The 19,220-nt window shown below is 38.4% G+C and overlaps 1 protein-coding gene across 1 annotated transcript; it reads left to right on the top strand.

Moving 5' to 3' along the window:
• The first annotated feature begins 4,787 nt into the window (after window positions 1-4,787).
• Window positions 4,788-19,189, top strand: LOC127430539 (protein RD3). The gene is given in 6 exon segments (XM_051680353.1): window positions 4,788-4,810; window positions 8,460-8,511; window positions 8,513-8,566; window positions 8,568-8,746; window positions 15,086-15,281; window positions 15,284-19,189. Coding segments are annotated over 6 exon segments (648 nt in total). The 3' UTR covers window positions 15,428-19,189.
• Window positions 19,190-19,220: the final 31 nt, after the last annotated feature.

The raw sequence follows: 19,220 nt of genomic DNA, 5'->3' as shown, positions 1-19,220 counted from the left end.
TATGTATATTTTGTAAAAATTCTGCAGACCCCCTTGCACCCCTTGTGGCCTGTTTGAAAACCCCTGTCAGACGAATTTGGTTTAAACATGCTCAGATTCAGAATACAAATAAAATAAAAAAAAAATAAAGAAAAACAGAGTGAGAATATTTTATAATCTACATTTGTCTGGATAATCAAAAAAGCTTTTTCTGTCTCAGTGTTGGCGTAGTTACTGTATTTTGGCTTTGTAGGGCAAATTTCTCCCAGAATTACAGGTTACTTTGATCAAACTTTTTTTTTTATATACTGGAAAAATAACTTTTACTGGCAAGTCAGTCCTAATATACTGCTCTGGTGTCTCCTTACATTATATTGCCTAGTACATTTGATTTATCTCCCTTCTCTGTCTGTCTCTCCTTCCTTCCTCCATTTTCTTTCTCTGTTCTTCTCTCACTCACACGCTTCCCACATGCTTGTGTAAGTATCAGAGTGACACGCAGTGCATGCCAGCATGCATAACTCCTTTTTTCACTTTGTGAGACTTGGAGCAGCTTGTGCAGCTGTAACACTGCATAGGTTGCACAGCTCTGCTCTAAGCTATATGCCAGCAGCCATGTCTTCAAGCAGATCTTCTGGAGATGTGCTTACACTTCTCAAGAGGATCTGATGTGACCATGACAGTTACATGTGACAGAGAATGATTGTACATAATAATGTTTCTCCACCTTTTATTGATTTTGCAAGGGCAGATTTCCAATCTTCTGTTGCACCAGGACTACTAAAGAAATTCAAAAAATTATTTGGATATAATATTGGGTGTAACACGATAACAAAGCAGCTACTGTAATCCGGTAATACTTTTTAGTGAAAAGATTGTCTAATGGATTACATTTTAAATAATGTTAATGACTATCTGACTATCTATCTGGCTTTCATTTACTTTATCACTTGGGTTACACATTTATATACAGTACATATATATATATATATAGAGAGAGAGAGAGAGAGAGAGAAAACAGTATAGCGGTGTAACAGTAATATTCTACAGCCATCACCAACAAGTACATTACATAACCAGACAAGGAATCCATCAGCAATACTGTATTATTAATAACGATGTATCACAAGGCCACTAAAGCAGCCTCTACAAAGAGGAAGCAACACTATAGTTTGTACTAGTGGTCTCTGTGTTTCCTTTCTTTGAATCATGCCCAACCCTCTTCACACCAAAAAGCTTGTCTTACAGGGTTATGTCAGTAGCCAGAGATGGAAAAGTCAGTCCCCTGTGGGCTCTTAAATAGTTTAATGAGCAAAGGTGTAACATTAGCACTCCTTTGGATCACATTCAACAGGCACAAACATGCAGATGAAGCTCCATGCCAGTGCACTTTCCCTGACTGTCTGTTGGGGGGTTCTTTCTGTTGAGTCTATTTACTGTACATGTTTACCTGCCCCTTTTGTTGTCTGTTTTGTGCTGTCTGTGGAAAAAGTAACAGGCATATGAAGATTTCATCAAAGCAGCTTGGTTGCATTAATCCTTTGTATCATGACATCTATTAATTTGCTGATCTACAAAGGCAAAACGCAGTAACTACGCCAACACTGAAACTGAGAAAAATGGCTGTAAAGTTGGTTTTCCAGGAAAATGTGTTGTACATACACCCATGACAATGCCCTGATTAGACAAATAAGAATCTAAGACAGGGGTGGGGAACCTTTTTTTCATTAAGGGCCATTCGAGTATTTATGAAATGATTTGCGGGCCATACAATTGCTTGCAATTTCTGATTGTGGGTTGAAATTAACATACACATTTTGTTATATGCTCAAGCACCAAGAAAAAACACTTGGAATACAGTCTTTTGTGTTGTTATTGTTTAAAATAGTTTTTAACCATTATTTTAATTGTAAAAAAAATTTCACAGTTAATTGAATCAAGGCCATTTTTTTGCTTTTCAAATTATTTCTCAAATGGCCTTGTGGGCCTTGTACGGCCCTGAGGCCTGATGTTCCCCACCTCTGGTCTAAGAGACCTGATTTCAGTTCTAACTCAATTTGGATAAAATGTGTAATCACTGCATGGGAGAGTGGACATTTAAAAGACATTTTTGATTATTGTGTGGTATTATATACAAATCATGGGTGATTATCTTTGATTCTTACACATAATTCTATCACTGACTCTCCTTTTTATGGCACAATTTTTTTTTATTTTTTTTTTTTAACATGACAATTATTTATCATTTAATTATTTGTATATATATTATGTATGTATGTGTGTATATATATATATATATATATATATATATATATATATATATATATTTGGGATGTTGATACCATTTTTTGAGAACGAGTACGAATACTACTTTTTTTCTAAACACCATATCAATAATGTATTTCAATTTTATCATCAAAATGGTGTTTAAATAAATGAATTCATTAAAACTTTAATCAAATGAAAATATAACAATTAATTTTCAACATAATATTGTATAATTGTTTTATCAAATGAAGTGCTTATATACAGAACCTCACAGCATAATCCAAAATACAACATTTGAGTTATATTTTGTCAAATAAAGTGTGCTGCATAACAGAGCATCACAGATGTTAGATACTGCTTAAGTATAATACAATTACTACTGATTCATTATTAATATTATTATTATTATTATTATTATTATTATAGTAGTAGTATTACAGTGAATATTACATAACTTTACTGTAGTGATATATTTCTGTCATACTTTTTTCATATAAATTTACCTTTTATTTTGAAGTGTTTCTGTGTTGTTTGACCAAGGAGCTCTGACGTTATGATGGCAGCTTCTCACGCTGGAAAACGAGAGACTCAAAGTGATTATTAAACTGCAAAAGGCTGCTATTTAATTAAATAAGTATGTGCTCTGTATGTGCCTCGCGCTACAATGTGAATTTGCACTCTGTTTACTGTCATCTGCTACAAACAGAACGTGCAATGCTCATGATGGTGTTTCCCTGAGCCTTGGAGGAGCCTTAAAAGGTATGAGCAGACGGCGTCAGCACAATACTGTTTCCACACATTCACCATCGCTCACATTTGAATTACGTACAGACTATATATTTATCTCATTAAATCGTAGCTTTTGAATTTAAATAATCTCACTAGGACATAATGTGATTTTAATTTATGGGCTGAATTTTGTATGTAATATATATATATATATATATATATATATATATATATATATATATATATATATATATATATATATATATATACAGGAGAGAGCAGGTACAGATGTATAATTCTCTCAAAATACATTAAATCTTAAATCATTTTGGAAATAAAATATTGGGAATTAATAAAAATATTTTTCCTTTGTGATTTAACAATTTATGCATTAAAGAGTTAAGCAGAGTAGACATCCCATTGTCAGCATTGTGTTTGCAATTAACTGATGTAGCTGTATGCTGTTTACTGGGCTTGGTGCCAACTCTACTGAAGATGAAATAAGTTTGGCTTTTACTCATTATAACAAGACTTGGACTCTGATACGAAGAAAAAAACATGCTTCAACAAAGACCTTAAAAGCCACTCCCTGTCTTTTTCTCCCTCCGTGGACAATCATTATTGTCAAACACACATAAATACTGTAGGTGACAGCAAACTTGCACTTCACATACAATGATGCCACTACAAAAAGAGTGAAAAAGCGTATCTTCTCTTTAAACAAAAAATTGCTTCGCATTATAGCCAGTATTATCAATTCTTTAATTTTAGGTATGTAGACATAGACATACTGTAGATATAGACCTCAAATGCCTAGTTGACTTTACCTAGACATTTGATTCATATTGCACTCTTTAAATAGACTTTTATACCCACTTTGATCCCTCTATGCAATTTGCAAGAGGGGCTCTGGATCACCTCCTCAAATTGTTGGCTGGGCTCCACAAGCAATGGAGGACTTGTATTACTCAAAGGCAAGCCGAGGTAAATCAGACCCGAGTCCTGAACAGATGCATGCGGGAGATTTATGGTGACGACCTACTGGGGATAAATATAAAAGTGATCAACAAGAAAGGGGTGTTTGTTTGTATTATACATTTGAAGGATGGAGACAATCATAAGGTTACATGAAGAGTTAAAGGGATTGTGAAGCATCAATAAATACATGATGATTTAGTCTTTTTTTTGTAAGGGATCATTATTTTTGATAATATTTTTCCTTTCTATCAATTTATATTAGTTACATTTACATTTTACATTTAAACATTTATCAGACAATCTTCTGTAGTGTTCATGTGTTCATGTTACTCTGTAATTGCTTGTAGAAGCTAACACCAGTGGCGCAACTTGGATCTTACGGGCCCCAGTTGAAAGAAACTGTTGGGCCCCCTCCTTGGGGGGCCTTGATTGTTTTTTTATCACCCCTCGGGCCTGCTGTAATTTTTATGGTTTCTTTTGGTCGACCGTTGCGGTCCCCCTCTCACCCTGGGCTCTAGGGTGGCTGCCCACCCTGCCCTCCCTCTAGTTACGCCCCTGGCTAACACTAATGAACAAACAAGTATGTCATTTTGTGGTGCTGCATGTAATTACACATTGCTACTGTTATTTCGGATGTAATTATTTATTATAAGTGAAAACCATGGACACTGAATTGTCAAGTGTTACCAAAACATTTTCATTAACAAAAATCGAATTCCTTGAAATTTTAAAGGTGCCATTTACTGATGAAGCCATGCAGACCAAGCATATAAATCCCAAAGCCATTACAGAATTAAGCATTCATTTGTTACTTTTACCAACTTATTAAGCAGATGTCAATGGACATTCAGGCAATGTGAGTCAGTGATACTTATTCTCAATGCACATTAGACACATAAATGAATTTTTGGAGATTTAATACTTGAAGACGTCTCAAGTAACCTCTGGGCATGGTTATAATGACATTGTCATTAGAATACACCAAAGCACTGATAAAAAAACAGCAATCAGTGAAAAAATTCAAACGATTGACGAGCAATATGGCTGACCTAGCAACATTAGAACTCTGTATTAGCCAAAAAAAAAAAAAAAAAAAAAAAAGGGACAAGACTCTTAATTTTAGACTTATTCCAAAGAAAAAAATAGATTAAAAAAATTAAGATTTATTGACCAATAGGTGGTGCTGTCCTTAATCTGCTCTATTAATGACAAATACCAGCTTTTGTTTCAGTTGGCCAAAGCGTTGCAAAGATACAGCCTCGCTTCTTGTTTGCAGTCCTCACCATACGAGAACAGTTTGGTTGATCAAAATTTTTCTATTTTGAATAACTGATGACCAGCATGAGCAGCAGATGGTTTGTCCCAAATATGGAGAAGATTTAATGAAAGCTGTAGGAGTTCAAAAAGTTTTTGACAAATGGTGGAAATCACCAGGTGTATTGAACTCAGCATAACCCAAGGAATCAGAGGAAAATGTTTCCAAGCCATTCGGTTAAAAAGTTATAAGCAGAAACATGAATGCAACTTTGAACTGTCCCAGACCCAGAGCAGGGGTGGGTAATGTCAGGCCTTAGGGCCATATAAGGCCCGTGAGACCATATACCGAGCCCGAGAGGCCATTTTAGAAATCATTTGAAAAGCAAAAAATGGCCTTGATTACGTTAACTGCAAAAATAAATAAATAAATAAATAAAAAATACAATATAAATAATGATTAAAAATAATTTTAAATAACAACGCAAAATATTGTATAATAGACAGACTTTTAAGTATTTTTTTCTTGGTGAGTGAGCACGTAATGGAAAGCGTCCGTTCATTTCAACCCACAATCAGAAACTGCAAGCAATTGCATGACCCATGGATGATTTTGTAAATACTCAAATGGCCCTTATTTGGAAAAAGGTTCCCCACCCCTGCCCTAGAGGATCTGAGATAAAGACCCCAAAATTGCCATAATAATAGTTTAGTCTCTTCCCTGTAAGTGTGCCAGATTACTCAGCTGTCTCACAGAAGAAGTTTTAATATCACGCAAACTGAAGTGCTTTCAGTTGGGTATGAACATGAATATAAATTAACTGATTCTTAGAACATTTTCCTTCAGACACTCCAGAATACAAGAATGTCAGTTTTGTCTAGCTGAATGCTATTGTATCACACTGAGCTTTTTAGATACCGATTTCAACAGTAGGTAAAAGGATATGCACATTTGAATGTATACAGTAAATTAATTTTTGTAGAAATGTGTTGCATGTAAACAGAAAATTCACATTTGCATGTCAGTTTTTACACATTTCTTACATATAAAGTCATATAATGAACAGAAAATTACCACAAAATTACATCCATGTAAAAAAATAAAAATAAAAATAAAACCTGCAACAATAAAAAAACCTGCAGTAGTTCTGTAAAAAAAAACGATAAATTGTACCACCTCACAGTACGTAACGCTACAAGTTCCCTTCTTCTTGGTGGACATCCTGTCACTCTTGTTGATCTGGCCAAAGATTTAGCAGACATCACAAACATTCCGTGTCATAGATATTTATAGAATATACATGTATGTCTGACAGATTTTGATAATTGAATGGATCATTTTGCATTTGGCTCACATGATGAAAGAATGTTTAGAAGTTGTGAAGAATATGACAATTTCACTGAGAATCAACTCATCAGTTCTGATCAGCAAGCCATGTTCATTTAGTTATTGTGCAAATTGTAGAAAATTGTACTTACTCTTTTGCACATGTGCCAAAACACGTGCAATTTGCTTAAATGAATAAGAAATTCAAATCTGGTGTGAACAAGAAACTTATTGTTCAGAGGTTTGAACTTACTGTTTTGAAAAAAATAATTCTCATTCGAGAATTGAGCCAAAGCGATTGAGAAAAACTGTAAATATTTTATCTTTTCACATTAAATCCACACTGAAACATTTAAAGAAAAGATGGCAGATAAGTACACTAGCAACCGTAACTGTGGAAAGCGATGTGATAATGCAGAGTGTTTGAAGTTGAGATGGGAGAGAAATCTAAAACTTCAAAATTGATTGAACTTAATGGTAAGTTATTTTAGCAGGAACTGAACTTGCAGAGTGGGAGTGGGTGTGCAAAAGGAAATGATGATGAAGAAAAGGATGTGGATTATGTCCTCTCCCATTTTCTCCCATTGACAGCAGGCAGGCAAGCAAGACCACTGCTATACACATTTTAAATAAATGTACAAAAACAAAATGCAGTAAAAATAAACATTTTTTTTTTTTTTAAATAGTCTTTCTTTAAATTCTTGAAATCATGAACAAATTATAGGGTATGCATTTTCTGACCCATTAAAAAAAAATCCCTTGACTCATTCATAAGATATGACAGATATGAGAGTTTGAAGGCTGCTCATTGAAAGAACAAGAGCTTAGTTGGCTTTTCCCTTATTTCTGCATGTAGTCTGAAAGACATGCAGAGTGGCCTGCTCTCACCTGAACACCAGTACTTAAGAACTCTTATATTACACATTAATCTAATCCTAGCAACTTCCCAAGGCTTTTAACAAGAGTGAGGAGACAGAAGGGGAAAGAATAAAAGTAAGAAGTTCAAATGTATTGGGATCATAATAAGAGAACTTTGATTTCCAACTTCTGTTTGAAAGTGAAGTTCTATTGTAAGAAATTATAGTATTATCTCATACTCTTACTAACATTTAGTTTTTTTTAAAAATCACTTTCCTCCTAAAGTGTAAAATGGGATGAATTATGTGAATGAAACTGCAAAGCTCTTGTTTCTAATTTTATCTATTTTCTTTTTTTTTTTTTTTTTTAATAAAATGATTTCAGGGGGTCTTCGTCTTCAAACAGTGTCTAATAAAATAGGATTTGAGTGTAATCCAGTGTTATGTAATCCTGACAAGAAATAATCCAGTTCAACAGTAAATGGCATCAGTATGAATAGGCTAGATGTCCACCTGAGCACAATTTGTGTTTGAATACGTCAGTATGTGTGGAAGGACATTTACTGCTATCATAAAACAGACTAAACTAAGTTGCTATTGTCTCTGCAAGTAATGAAAATTCACCACAGACTGTAATCATGAAGGATTATCTTTAGCCCTTTCTTAAATTGAGAGGGACAAAACTTACAGCCTTCCACCACCCATATGGAAAAGACATGCATTTTCAGTTTTACTGTGCAATCTTTTGGAAATATTTTTTAATTATTCTATGAAAACGAGAATCTAAACAACCCAATTAATATCAACAAGACTACAAGGTAAGTCCTATAGCTTTTGAGAACTGCAATTTAAAGAAAATCCTTCAGGTGTGCCTCTTTATTTTCTTATATATATATATATATATAAAACTGATGATATTTATTTTAGGAATAGAAATGTGGTTTTGAGTCCTACTCAAATCTTCTAAATATGGCCTTTTCTGTTGTCAAAAGGCTTTGGTTTGCAAATAATTACAACACATTTGCTTTATGATTTATTGCTCACTACACCAGACATTCCCATTTTAGATGTTCATCAGTGTTCTCCAAAGTACCCCAAGTTGGTAAGCACTCACCTCAAGGAACTGGTAACTAACATGCTCATGTTGGAGTTGGGCTCTTAGGTGAAGCGCACTTGAGCGCCTCCGCCAGGAGAGGGTAATGGAGAACCACAGGCGCAGCTCCTCTGTGGATTACAGCTGGCTGACTGCATCATCACAGAAGTCCTCCTATGAAATTCCACCTGGTGAGATGCTGGAGCTCCAGGACCTGTGTGCTAAGATCCCTCCCTCCCAATGCTGACCCCTCATTCTCAGGTATTAAATAGTACGCCTTATAGTACAATAGTACAGCTTTGAAGCAAACAAAATAGGTGGCACTTGGGTTGATAGAATTAGAGGTCAAACTGTAGGCTAGTCTATTATATTGTTATTTATACTGTATGTTGGTCTGTAGTCTAGACCTCTGGTCCCATGAAAACCAGAAAGTAATTGTTTTCAACTAAACAGTGGTGAGCGTGATTCACAGAATGCATTTTCCCACTTAGATTACATTTCTACTCCAATGACTTTTAGGTTTAGTGTTGGGATTTGGGCAGGGGGTACAGTTGCATTCCTGACTGTATCACATAATTTACTACTAAAAATACAACTCGCTTTTGGTGCCATTCTCTGGATATTTCATCCTGCGAACAGGCTGATTTCAGCAGCCCTCTTTTTGATGTGTGGGTTTTCACTTGGATGATGCATTTTTATAGATTGTTTGCTCATCTGCAATATGTACATTCAGCAGATGTCTCTGAGATGTTAGATGACGTTAGATAGACGATTTAGAATGCATGTAAATTAGCTTTTTTTAAACATGTTTATCATTGATTCTTGTATAAAAAAACAGAACAAATATATATATATATATATATATATACACACACACAGAATCAACCCCTGTGAATTCCCCCTCCCCAACCCCACCCTGTCCCTCAACAAACATCCCTGTGGTCAAAGCCTAAATTATACAACGCACACATATAAACAAACAAACAAAAAAAATTATAAAAATATAAAAAATATAAAAATCAACAAACAAAGAGAAAAGAAAGAATTCCACAAAGAACAGAATCCACAATTACTACCACAATTTTGTCACTCTCCACATGGTCCTCACTGAGAGCCTTCCAGAAAGGACAAATATTGGTCCCATTTCTTATCATACACGTCCAATCTGCCAAGCTGCTTATATGGCATCTTTTCAAATGCCGCCACCCTGCCCAATTAAATGAGGGAGCGCCAACTGACTTCAATCCTCTAAGAATTATTTGTCTGCCAATCATTACACTTGTCTGGACCCTGTCACCTACTTTAATAACCGAGTATTTAAAACCTCACGGATAAAATTCTGGACTCTTACCCAGAATTCTTGAATCTTAGCGCAAAACCACACAGCATGGGCTATGTCTCCACCCTCCAACTGATATCGCCAGCAGGTAGGTGTGTCTTTTAAACAAAGGCTAAACAATCTAGTGGAAGTCCAGTAGAAACGATGCAAAATCTTAAACTGAAAAAGGCGTACCCTTACATCCCTAGACATGGTTTTACATTTTTTTTTTTTTATTCTTTCCCACTCCCCATCCTCCAATACCAAGTTCAGATCTCTTTCCCATAACCTCTTAAGAGCTGTTAAGGCCCCTTCACCAAGACTCTGAATCAATTTGGAATAATACACTAATACACAGGGTGTCTGCAGCTTTAGGGGGCTGTGTACTACCACCAAAAATAGTACAAAGTTGATGGCGCAACTGTAAATACCTGAAAAATTGAGATCTAGAAATCCCAAATTGCTGTTATATTTTCAAATGATCTCAAAGCTCCATTTTCATAAAGGTCACCAAGTATAGCAACACCCCTCGATCCATTCTTTCCAGCAAAAGGGGGACTTGTTAATAAATAATTTGTGGTTCAGTCATATGCTTGAGGAAACATTTAGGTAAGTATCAAAATTGAACATACAGGAAACCTTTGTCCATACTGAATTTAAGTGTGAAATAATGGGATTACATTTACATTTATTCATTTGGCAGACGCTTTTATCCAAAGTGACTTACAAAAGAGGAATACATTATAAGCGAATCATCTTAAGGAGACAGTGGTACGAAAAGTGCTGCATTACAGAATTTCACTAGCATCAGAATAGTAGTATTCAAGACAGATTAAAGTGCAACAAGATTTTTTTTTGTGAATGGTTAAGTGCTCATGGAAAAGATGTGTTTTTAGCCATTTTTTGAAGACAGAAAGTAAATCAGCTTCACGGATGGAGTTGGGAAGGTCATTCCACCAAAGTAGTACGATGAAACCGAAAGTCTGGGAAAGTGTTTTGGTGCCTCTTTGTGTTGGTACAACAAGGCGCCGTTCCTTAGCCGACCGCGGGCTTCTGGTGGGAACGTAGCTCTGCAGAAATTATTTTAGGTATGCTGGAGCAGACCCAGTGACTGTTCTGTATGCCAGCATCAGAGCCTTGAATTTGATAGGTGCAGCCAGTGAAGAGAGACAAGGAGTAGTGTAACATGCACTCCCTTTGGTTTATTAAAGACCAGATATGCTGCTGCATTCTGGATCATTTGTAGGGGTTTAATTGTGCATGCAGGGAGGCCTGCAATGAGAGTGTTACAGCAGTCCAGTCTAGTTATGACAAGTGACTGAACAAGAAGTTGTGTGGCATGTTCAGAGACGAAGGGTCTTATCTTCCTGATATTGTAGAGTGTAAATCTACATGATTGTGCTGGCTTTAGAGATGTGGTCTGTGAAAGTTTGTTGGTTATCGATGGTTATCTCTAGATTTCTGACTGTTTTGGAAGGCGTTACTGTAGTTGAACCCAGCTGCATGGTGATGTTGTGTTCAACAGCAGGGTTGGCTGGAAAGACAAGGAGCTCAGTCTTAGCTGGGTTAAGTTGCAGGTGGTGTTCCTTCATCCAGGCCGAGATGTCTACCAATCAGGCAGAAATTCGAGCAGTCATCGTGGTGTCGTTGGGCTGGAAAGACAAGTGTGTCATCGGCGTAGCAGTGGTAAGAGAATGATGGGTCCCAGCGATGTTGTGTATATAGAGAAGTGGCCAAAGCACTGAGCCCTGAGGTACCCCAGTAAGTAGCTGATGTGAATTGGACACTTCACCTCTCCAGGCTACCTTGAAGGACCTACCGGAGGGATAGGAATTACACCAGTCAAGCACAGTTCCTGTGATACCCAGAGAGGGAGGAGAGTAGGATCTGATGGTTGACTGTGTCAAAGGCTGTAGAAAGGTCCAGTAGAATCAGGACGGATAATCTGGATACAGCTCTCGCCTGTCTCAGCAACTCAGTGACAGACAGCAGGGCAGTCTCGGTGGAGTGTCCAATTTTGAAGCCTGACTGATTGTCATCCAGCAGCTTGTTCTGTGAGAGATAGGCAGAGAGCTGATTGAAAACTGCCCTTTCAGGTGTTTCCGCCATGAATGGGATGAGAGAGACTGATCTGTAGTGTTCTACTTGTGTGGGGTTAAGTGCAGTTTTTTCAGCAGCAGTTACTCGAGCCTGCTTAAATGTAGTGGGAAACATGCCTGTAAGTAGAGATGTGCTAATTATGTGTGTGAGTGCAGGTAGGATGGACGGAGAGATGGCCTAGAGAAGATGGGAAGGAGTGGGGTCAAGGGAACAGGTGGTGGGGTGGCTGAGAGGAGGAGTTTAGAGACCTCAGTATCAGTCAGAGGAGAGAACATAGAGACAGAAGAGCTGCATACAGGAGTAGGGTGTTTGAAAGGGTGTGGTGCTGATGCATTTTTACTTCTCTAGGCAGTTTGACAGAAAACTTTACAATGGTGAGATTGGGGTAAGGACCATTTGTTCAATGTTGTACCAGGGAGGGGGTCTCTCAGGTGGAATAGATTAATGAGCCAAGTGTCTGTGACTAAAAGCATAGTAATAAAGTCTTTATTGTGGAGGCCTAAACCTCCTTTGTCAATTGGTCTATGTAACTTATGAAACCAAGGTCATTTACCATTCCAAATAAAAGACTTAGATATTCTATCAAATTGTTTAAAATTAGAAAGAGGAACATCTAGAGGGAGAGACTGTAGTAGATAATTGGATTTGGGGATATAATTCCTTTTTATAACATTGACATTCCCTGCCATATACAAATGTACTGTAGTGAAGCCCAACTAACCACATCACACGAGAACCTTTTGATTAATGGGTCAAAATTAATGAACTAAATCTCTCATATTTGCTTGAAATAAAATGCCTAAATACCTAATGCCTTGCTTGGGCCATTGAAATGCGCCAGGTTAGAAAGCCATGGCAGAGCATTATGCTGTCAGAGCAAGAGCTTCCGATTTAGACTAATTCACCTTGTATCCTGAAAGTTTGGAGAAAGACTTAATAATTTTATGGAGGCTAGGCATAAATCTACTAGGGTCGGAAATAAATAATAATGTATCATCTGCGTAAAGCACCAGTAAATGCACCACACCTCCTGCTACAATGCCAGGAAAATCATCCACTTTTCTTTTTGTGGCTGTTAAAGTTTCCAGGGCAAGACAGAACAATAAAGGGGAGAGAGGACAGCCTTGCCGGGTTCCCCTACCAAGAGAAACAAATTTAGACAAAGTATGTCTGTCTTGCCCTGAATAACCAAAACTCTACCTTCTGTGACAAAATAGTATTGTACATATACTTTAGCTGAGTCAATTCTCTAAGACCACTGGATGACATTTGGCGCTTCAGCTCTGTTTCAACACTTTTAATACTTTTTCCAATTCTATGAATTCCTGTGCTTTGATCTTTTTAGTGAATGAGGCATATTGTATGATCTGCCCCCTATGAACTGCCTTAAGCGCCTTCCATGCCATGCCCACAGAGGACACTGAGGACCAGTTGGTTTCTACATAAACACTGACATCTGTCTTTAACATTTGTTGAAATTCTTGGTCCTGTAGAAGGGATGTATTAAAGCACCATCTTCACTGGCGGCCAAAAGTTTGGAATAATGTACAGATTTTGCTTTTATGGAAAGAAATTTGTACTTTTATTTACCAAAGTGGCATTCAACTGATCACAATGTATAGTCAGGACATTAATAATGTGAAAAATTACTATTACAATTTGAAAAAGAAAAAATTATAGGGTCCCCAGCCCACTAACATTCCACATGGAGAGAAATATTTAGCCTATATTAAAGCGTGACCTATTGACATGCAATGAAATATTGTGTAACCAAGGATAAATTATATAGACCACTATCCAACATTGATGCAACCATAAAATCCCCAACAACCCACAGTTACGACTTTTACTTCCTCTAGATAGTCAAGTTTGATCGTCTTCTCGGTGCTCCGCCAAAGCCCGCAAGGAGCCCCGGCGGGGTCGATCCGAGGACCTCACTAAACCATCCAATCAGTTGTAGCAACAGGCGGTGTGTACAAAGGGCAGGGACTTAATCAACACGAGCTCATGACCTGCGCTTACTGGGAATTCCTCATTGATGGGAAATAGTTGCAATCCCCAGTCACAATCATGAGTGGGGTTCAGCCTCTCGGCACAGGGTAGACACACGCTGATCCACCCATTGTGGCGCGCGTGCGTCCCCGGACATATAAGGGCATCACAGACCTGTTATTGCTCCATCTCGCGTGGCTAAATGCCACTTGTCCCTCTAAGAAGTTGAACACCGACCTCACGGGGCCGTATAACTATTTAGCATGCCGGAGTCTCGTTCGTTATCGGAATTAACCAGACAAATCGCTCCACCAACTAAGGTCGGCCATGCACCACCACCCACAGAATCGAGAAAGAGCTATCAATCTGTCAATCCTTTCCCTAACCCTTCCTGGGGATAGGAAACTCCCAGTTTCCTATCCCCAAAGGGACCCTAGTGTGAGGCTGCCTCCACTAACAACCCCAGCTTGTTCTATCATACTTTGGCACCCCTGCCCACCTCTCACAGGGCTCAGCAAGTGCCTCCCCCTTCCCCAAACTCCTTTTGGGGGGTACAAGAGGTATCATAAATAAATACTTCATCTCATCTCAAATGCAAGAGGTATCATAAAATACTTAGTCTCATCTCAAATAAAAGACTCCATAGACAACAGCTCACTGTCCAGTTTGGTATTTGTGCTCAGGTCAAGCCTTGAGCCTCAAACCCTTCGCCCATGAGAGCGAGCCTCAAATGTTTACACTGTCCTCTAAGCAGCATTACATTAACTTGCGAACTACTGAAACAAGTCTTAAGTCATTATGAGGAAGTATGGCCCCTGGGCTCCTGATTGAGCCCCCATGTCTGCTCCCTCAGTAATGTACAATGTACTCAAAGGTCTCCCAAAAAAGGCCAGTTTAGCCTATAGGGCAAAATGGTTGTAAAGTTTCTCAAAAAGCAAACTAACCTACATGAACTGAATTGACATGTAACATACATTCAGACTGAATTAAAATGTTTTTTTTTGTTTTTTTTGCAGGGCTGTCACTAGAAATCAGGGGTCCTCTATTCCCTGGGCCAGATGAATAAGCTACATTATAGTGGACCTTAGTGGGGCAAGACAGACTGGTTGTCCTCTCTTACAACTGTTCTGTTTCAATGACTTGGGCAAAGAATCTCTAAAACATAACCTTCTTTTGTACCTGTTGTTAAGACTGAGGAAAGTGGTGACAGAGCTAGAGCCAGACATGACTGAGGTGTCTGGCCTGTTCCGTACTGTTCTGTGCAACTACCTGGACGAGGAGGAGGAGGGGGCAGCCAGGGAGAGAGCACTAAATGCCCGGGCCAGCTGCTGGACTGAAAACCACAGTAAGAGCATGTTTATCATTAATTTGCGCTCATGGCTTGCGGAGCCATGGAACCGCTCTGGAACAAAGTCACAGTGGAACGGATTGGTGAGAACCTGCCAGAGGATGATGATGATAATATCCACAGGAACAGGAGGATTAAAAGCATGCCTGATATTACTGTAGTGGAAGAAAGAGCTGAAACCTAAAAAGGATGGAATAATATTTGGAGGCCCAGTTGACACAAGAAACTCTTAGAATACTGACAACTAACTGGTTTTTGGACCTTAAACTGACTATTTTATAGCACTGCTTGTTGGCCGCACAACAAACTATGTGCAGAAGAAAGCTTTACTAGAATTATTCCACAAATATATTTTTCTTGATTCAAGTATTATTTTAAAATTTTTATAGCATAGACTTGCTGATCCATGTAGACGTCCCTTAAAGGGATAGTTCACCCAAAAATAAAAATTCTCTCATAATTTATTTAACCTCATGCTATCCCAGATGTGTATGACTTTCTTTCTTCTGCAAAACACAAACAAATATATATATATATATATTATTTTCCCCTTTTTCACCCAATTTGGAATGCCCAATTCCTAGTGTGCTTTTAAGTCCTTGTGGTGGCGTAGTGATTCGCCTCAATCTGGGTGGCGGAGGATGAATCCCAGTTGCCTCCACGTCTGAGACCATCAACCCGCGCATCTTATCACGTGGCTTGTTGAGCGCGTTGCCACGGAGACATAGCGCGTGTGGAGGCTTCACGCCATCCACCGTGGCATCCGCTCTCAACTCACCATGCGCCCCACCGAGAACGAACCACATTATAGCGACCACGAGGAGGTTACCCCATGTGACTCTACCCACCCTAGCAACCGGGGGCCAATTTGGTTGCTTAGGAGACCTGGCTGGAGTCACTCAGCACAAACAAATCTTTTTTTAAAGAATACCATAGCTCTGTTGATCCTGTGAATCAACAGAGCTGACAAGTGTCTGACAAGAAGTCCATAAAAGACATAATGGCATTATTAAAGTAATCCAGAAGACACCAGTGGTTAAATTCATGTCTTCAAAATGTATATGATCGGTGTGGGAGTGAAACATCAATATTTAAGTCTTTTTTTTTATTTATTCTATAAATCTACACTTTCACTTCCACAATCAGCCACCTACTGGTTGTTGCAAGTTGGAGATTGATAGTAATAAAGGACTTAAATATTGATCTGTTTCTCACCCACATCAGGTGAGATCTCACCTTGCATCAGAAAACATTTTATGCTGCTTTATGTCCTTTTTGGACCTTCTGAGTTCTGGTCACCATTCACTTGCATTGTGAGGACCTACTGCTGAGATATTCTTCTAAAAATATTTGTGTTCAGCAGAAGAAAGTCATACACATCTGAGATGGCATGAGGGTGATTAAATAATGAGAGAATTTTCATTTTGGGGTGAACTATCCCTTTAAAACAAATGTGGGATATATATTAAATGCAATTTAACTTTATACTTTTGGAGCACCACTTTTGATCTGCAAGTACTCTTAAAAAAATCCACTTTATTCTATATTACATAAAGTAATTAGAAATGCACCACATGTGCTACAGTAAAGAAAAGTAATTCACAAAAAAGCAATACAACAAAGTATATATCTCTGTTTCCATTAATACTTTTTTTTAACAGTATGCATTTTACAAATTGTGGCATTGGACTATTCCCTTACCCAAGAGTGTCTGGGTAAGCACAAATGGATGTATTCTCTAAAGATCTTGAAAACCATACACTTATAGATCAAAACCCCAATTCTGAAAAAGTTGGGACAGTATGAAAAATGCTAATAAAAACAAAAAGGAGTGATTTGTAAATTATGTTCACCATTTGCTATCTTGAAAGCACTACAACTAAACATTATATGATGATTTACCTTGTACATTTCATTGTTTTTTTTTAAATGTACAGTCATTTCAAATCAGATGATTGCAACACACTCCAAAAATGTTGGGACAGTTGAGTGTTTACCACTGTGAAACATCACCATTTCTTCTAATAACACTTAATAAGCATTTAGGCACTGATGAAGTTTGTTAAATTTAAAAAGTGGAATTTCCCCCATTCATCCATTATACATGTCTTCAGCTGCACAATTGTACGGGGTCTTCGTTGCCATATTGTGCACTTCATAATGCACTACACATTCTTAATTGGAGATGGTCAGGACTGCAGGCAGGCCAATCTAGCACCCGCACTCTCTGCTTATTCTGCCAATGTGTTGTTTGAAGTTTTCCTGCTGAAAATTCCGGGACGTCCATGGAAAAAATGGTGCTGGATGGCAGTATATGCTGCTCCAAAATTTTTACATATCTGTCTGCATTAATGGTGCCCTCACAGATGTGCGAGTTACCCATCCAATGGGCATTGACACACCCCTGGCCCATACAGACACTGGCTTTTGGACCTGATGCTGATAACAGCTTGGATAGTCCTTTTCCTCTTTGGCAGGGAGAACACAACGGCTGTGTTTTTCAAAAATTTGAAATGTGGACTCATCGGACCAAAAAACACGGTTCAACTGTCTACTTTCCATCTAAGATGAGACCAAGACCAGAGAAGTTGGCAGCGCTTCTGGACAGTGTTGATGTAGGGCTTCTGCTTTGCAAAGTAAAGTCTTAACTTAAATCTGTGGATGCATCGGTGAATGGAATTGACTAACAAAGGTTTACTAAAGTAATCCCAAATCCATGTTCATGATATCCATTACAGATGAATGATGTTTTTTAAGACAGTGATGTCTTAGGGATCAGAGATCGCATGCATTCAGAAGTGGCTTTCATCTTGCCCTTTATGCACCAAGATTTGACCATATTCTTTGAATCTTTTAAATATATAGTGCACTGTAAAGGGTGAAATGGCAAAAATCCTTCCAATTTGTCTTTGGGGAACATTGTTCTCAAAGTGCTGGATTATTTGCTGAAGCATCTTTTGGCAAATTGACAAGTCTCGAATGATCCTTGCTCCCAATTTGGAATGCCCAATTCTCAAAGTGCTTTTTAAGTCTTCGTGGTCACGTAGTGATTCGCATCAGTCCGGGTGGCGGAGGACAAATCCCAGTTGCCTCCGCGTCTGAGATCGTCAACCCACGCATCTTATCACGTGGCTTGTTGAGCGCGTTGCCACGGAGACAGCGCGTGTGGAGGCTTCACGCCACCCACGCTCAACTCACCACACGCCCCACCGAGAACGAACCACATTATAGTGATCATGAGGAGGTTACCCCATGTGACTCTACCCTCCCTAGCACTGGGCCAATTTGGTTGCTTAGGAGACCTGGCTGGAGTCACTCAGCACGCCCTGGGATTCGAACTAGCGAACACCAGGGGTGGTAGCCAGCGTCTTTACCACTGAGCTACCCAGGCCCCCCATGATCCTTGCTCTTAAAGGACTAGGCTGTTTTTGGAGGCTCCTTATACACTTATCAGCCACAACATTAAAACCACCTGCCTAATATTGTTTAGGTCCCCCTCGTGCCGGCAAAACAGCACCAACCTGCATCTCAGAATAGCATTTTGAGATGCTGTTCTTCTCACCACAATTGTACAGAGCGGTTATCTGAGTTGCCGTAGACTTTGTCAGTTCAAACCAGTCTGGCCATTCTCTGTTGAACTCTCTCATCAACAAGGCATTTCTGTCCACGGAACTGCCGCTCACTGGATGTTTTTTGTTTTTGGCACCATTAGGAGTAAATTCTAGAGACTGTTGTGTGTGGAAATCCCAGGAGATCAGCAGTTATAGAAATACTCAAACCAGCCCGTCTCAAACCAGCCCATCTCCTGTTTCACATTGCCTTGTTTTTTTAACTTGTCAAATTGTTATGTCTTAAATTGCCCATCCCAACTTTTTTGGAGCGTGTTGTAATCATCTGATTTGAAATTACTGTACATAAAAAAACAAAGAAATTCACATAATATAATGTGTAGTTGTAGTGTTTTCAATTTCTAAAGG

This window comes from Myxocyprinus asiaticus, chromosome 40 (assembly GCF_019703515.2).
Source record: "Myxocyprinus asiaticus isolate MX2 ecotype Aquarium Trade chromosome 40, UBuf_Myxa_2, whole genome shotgun sequence".
Taxonomy (NCBI): Eukaryota; Metazoa; Chordata; class Actinopteri; order Cypriniformes; family Catostomidae; genus Myxocyprinus; species Myxocyprinus asiaticus.
The sequence above is the reverse complement of the archived record's forward strand: the minus strand, read 5'-3'. Positions and strand labels throughout refer to the sequence as shown.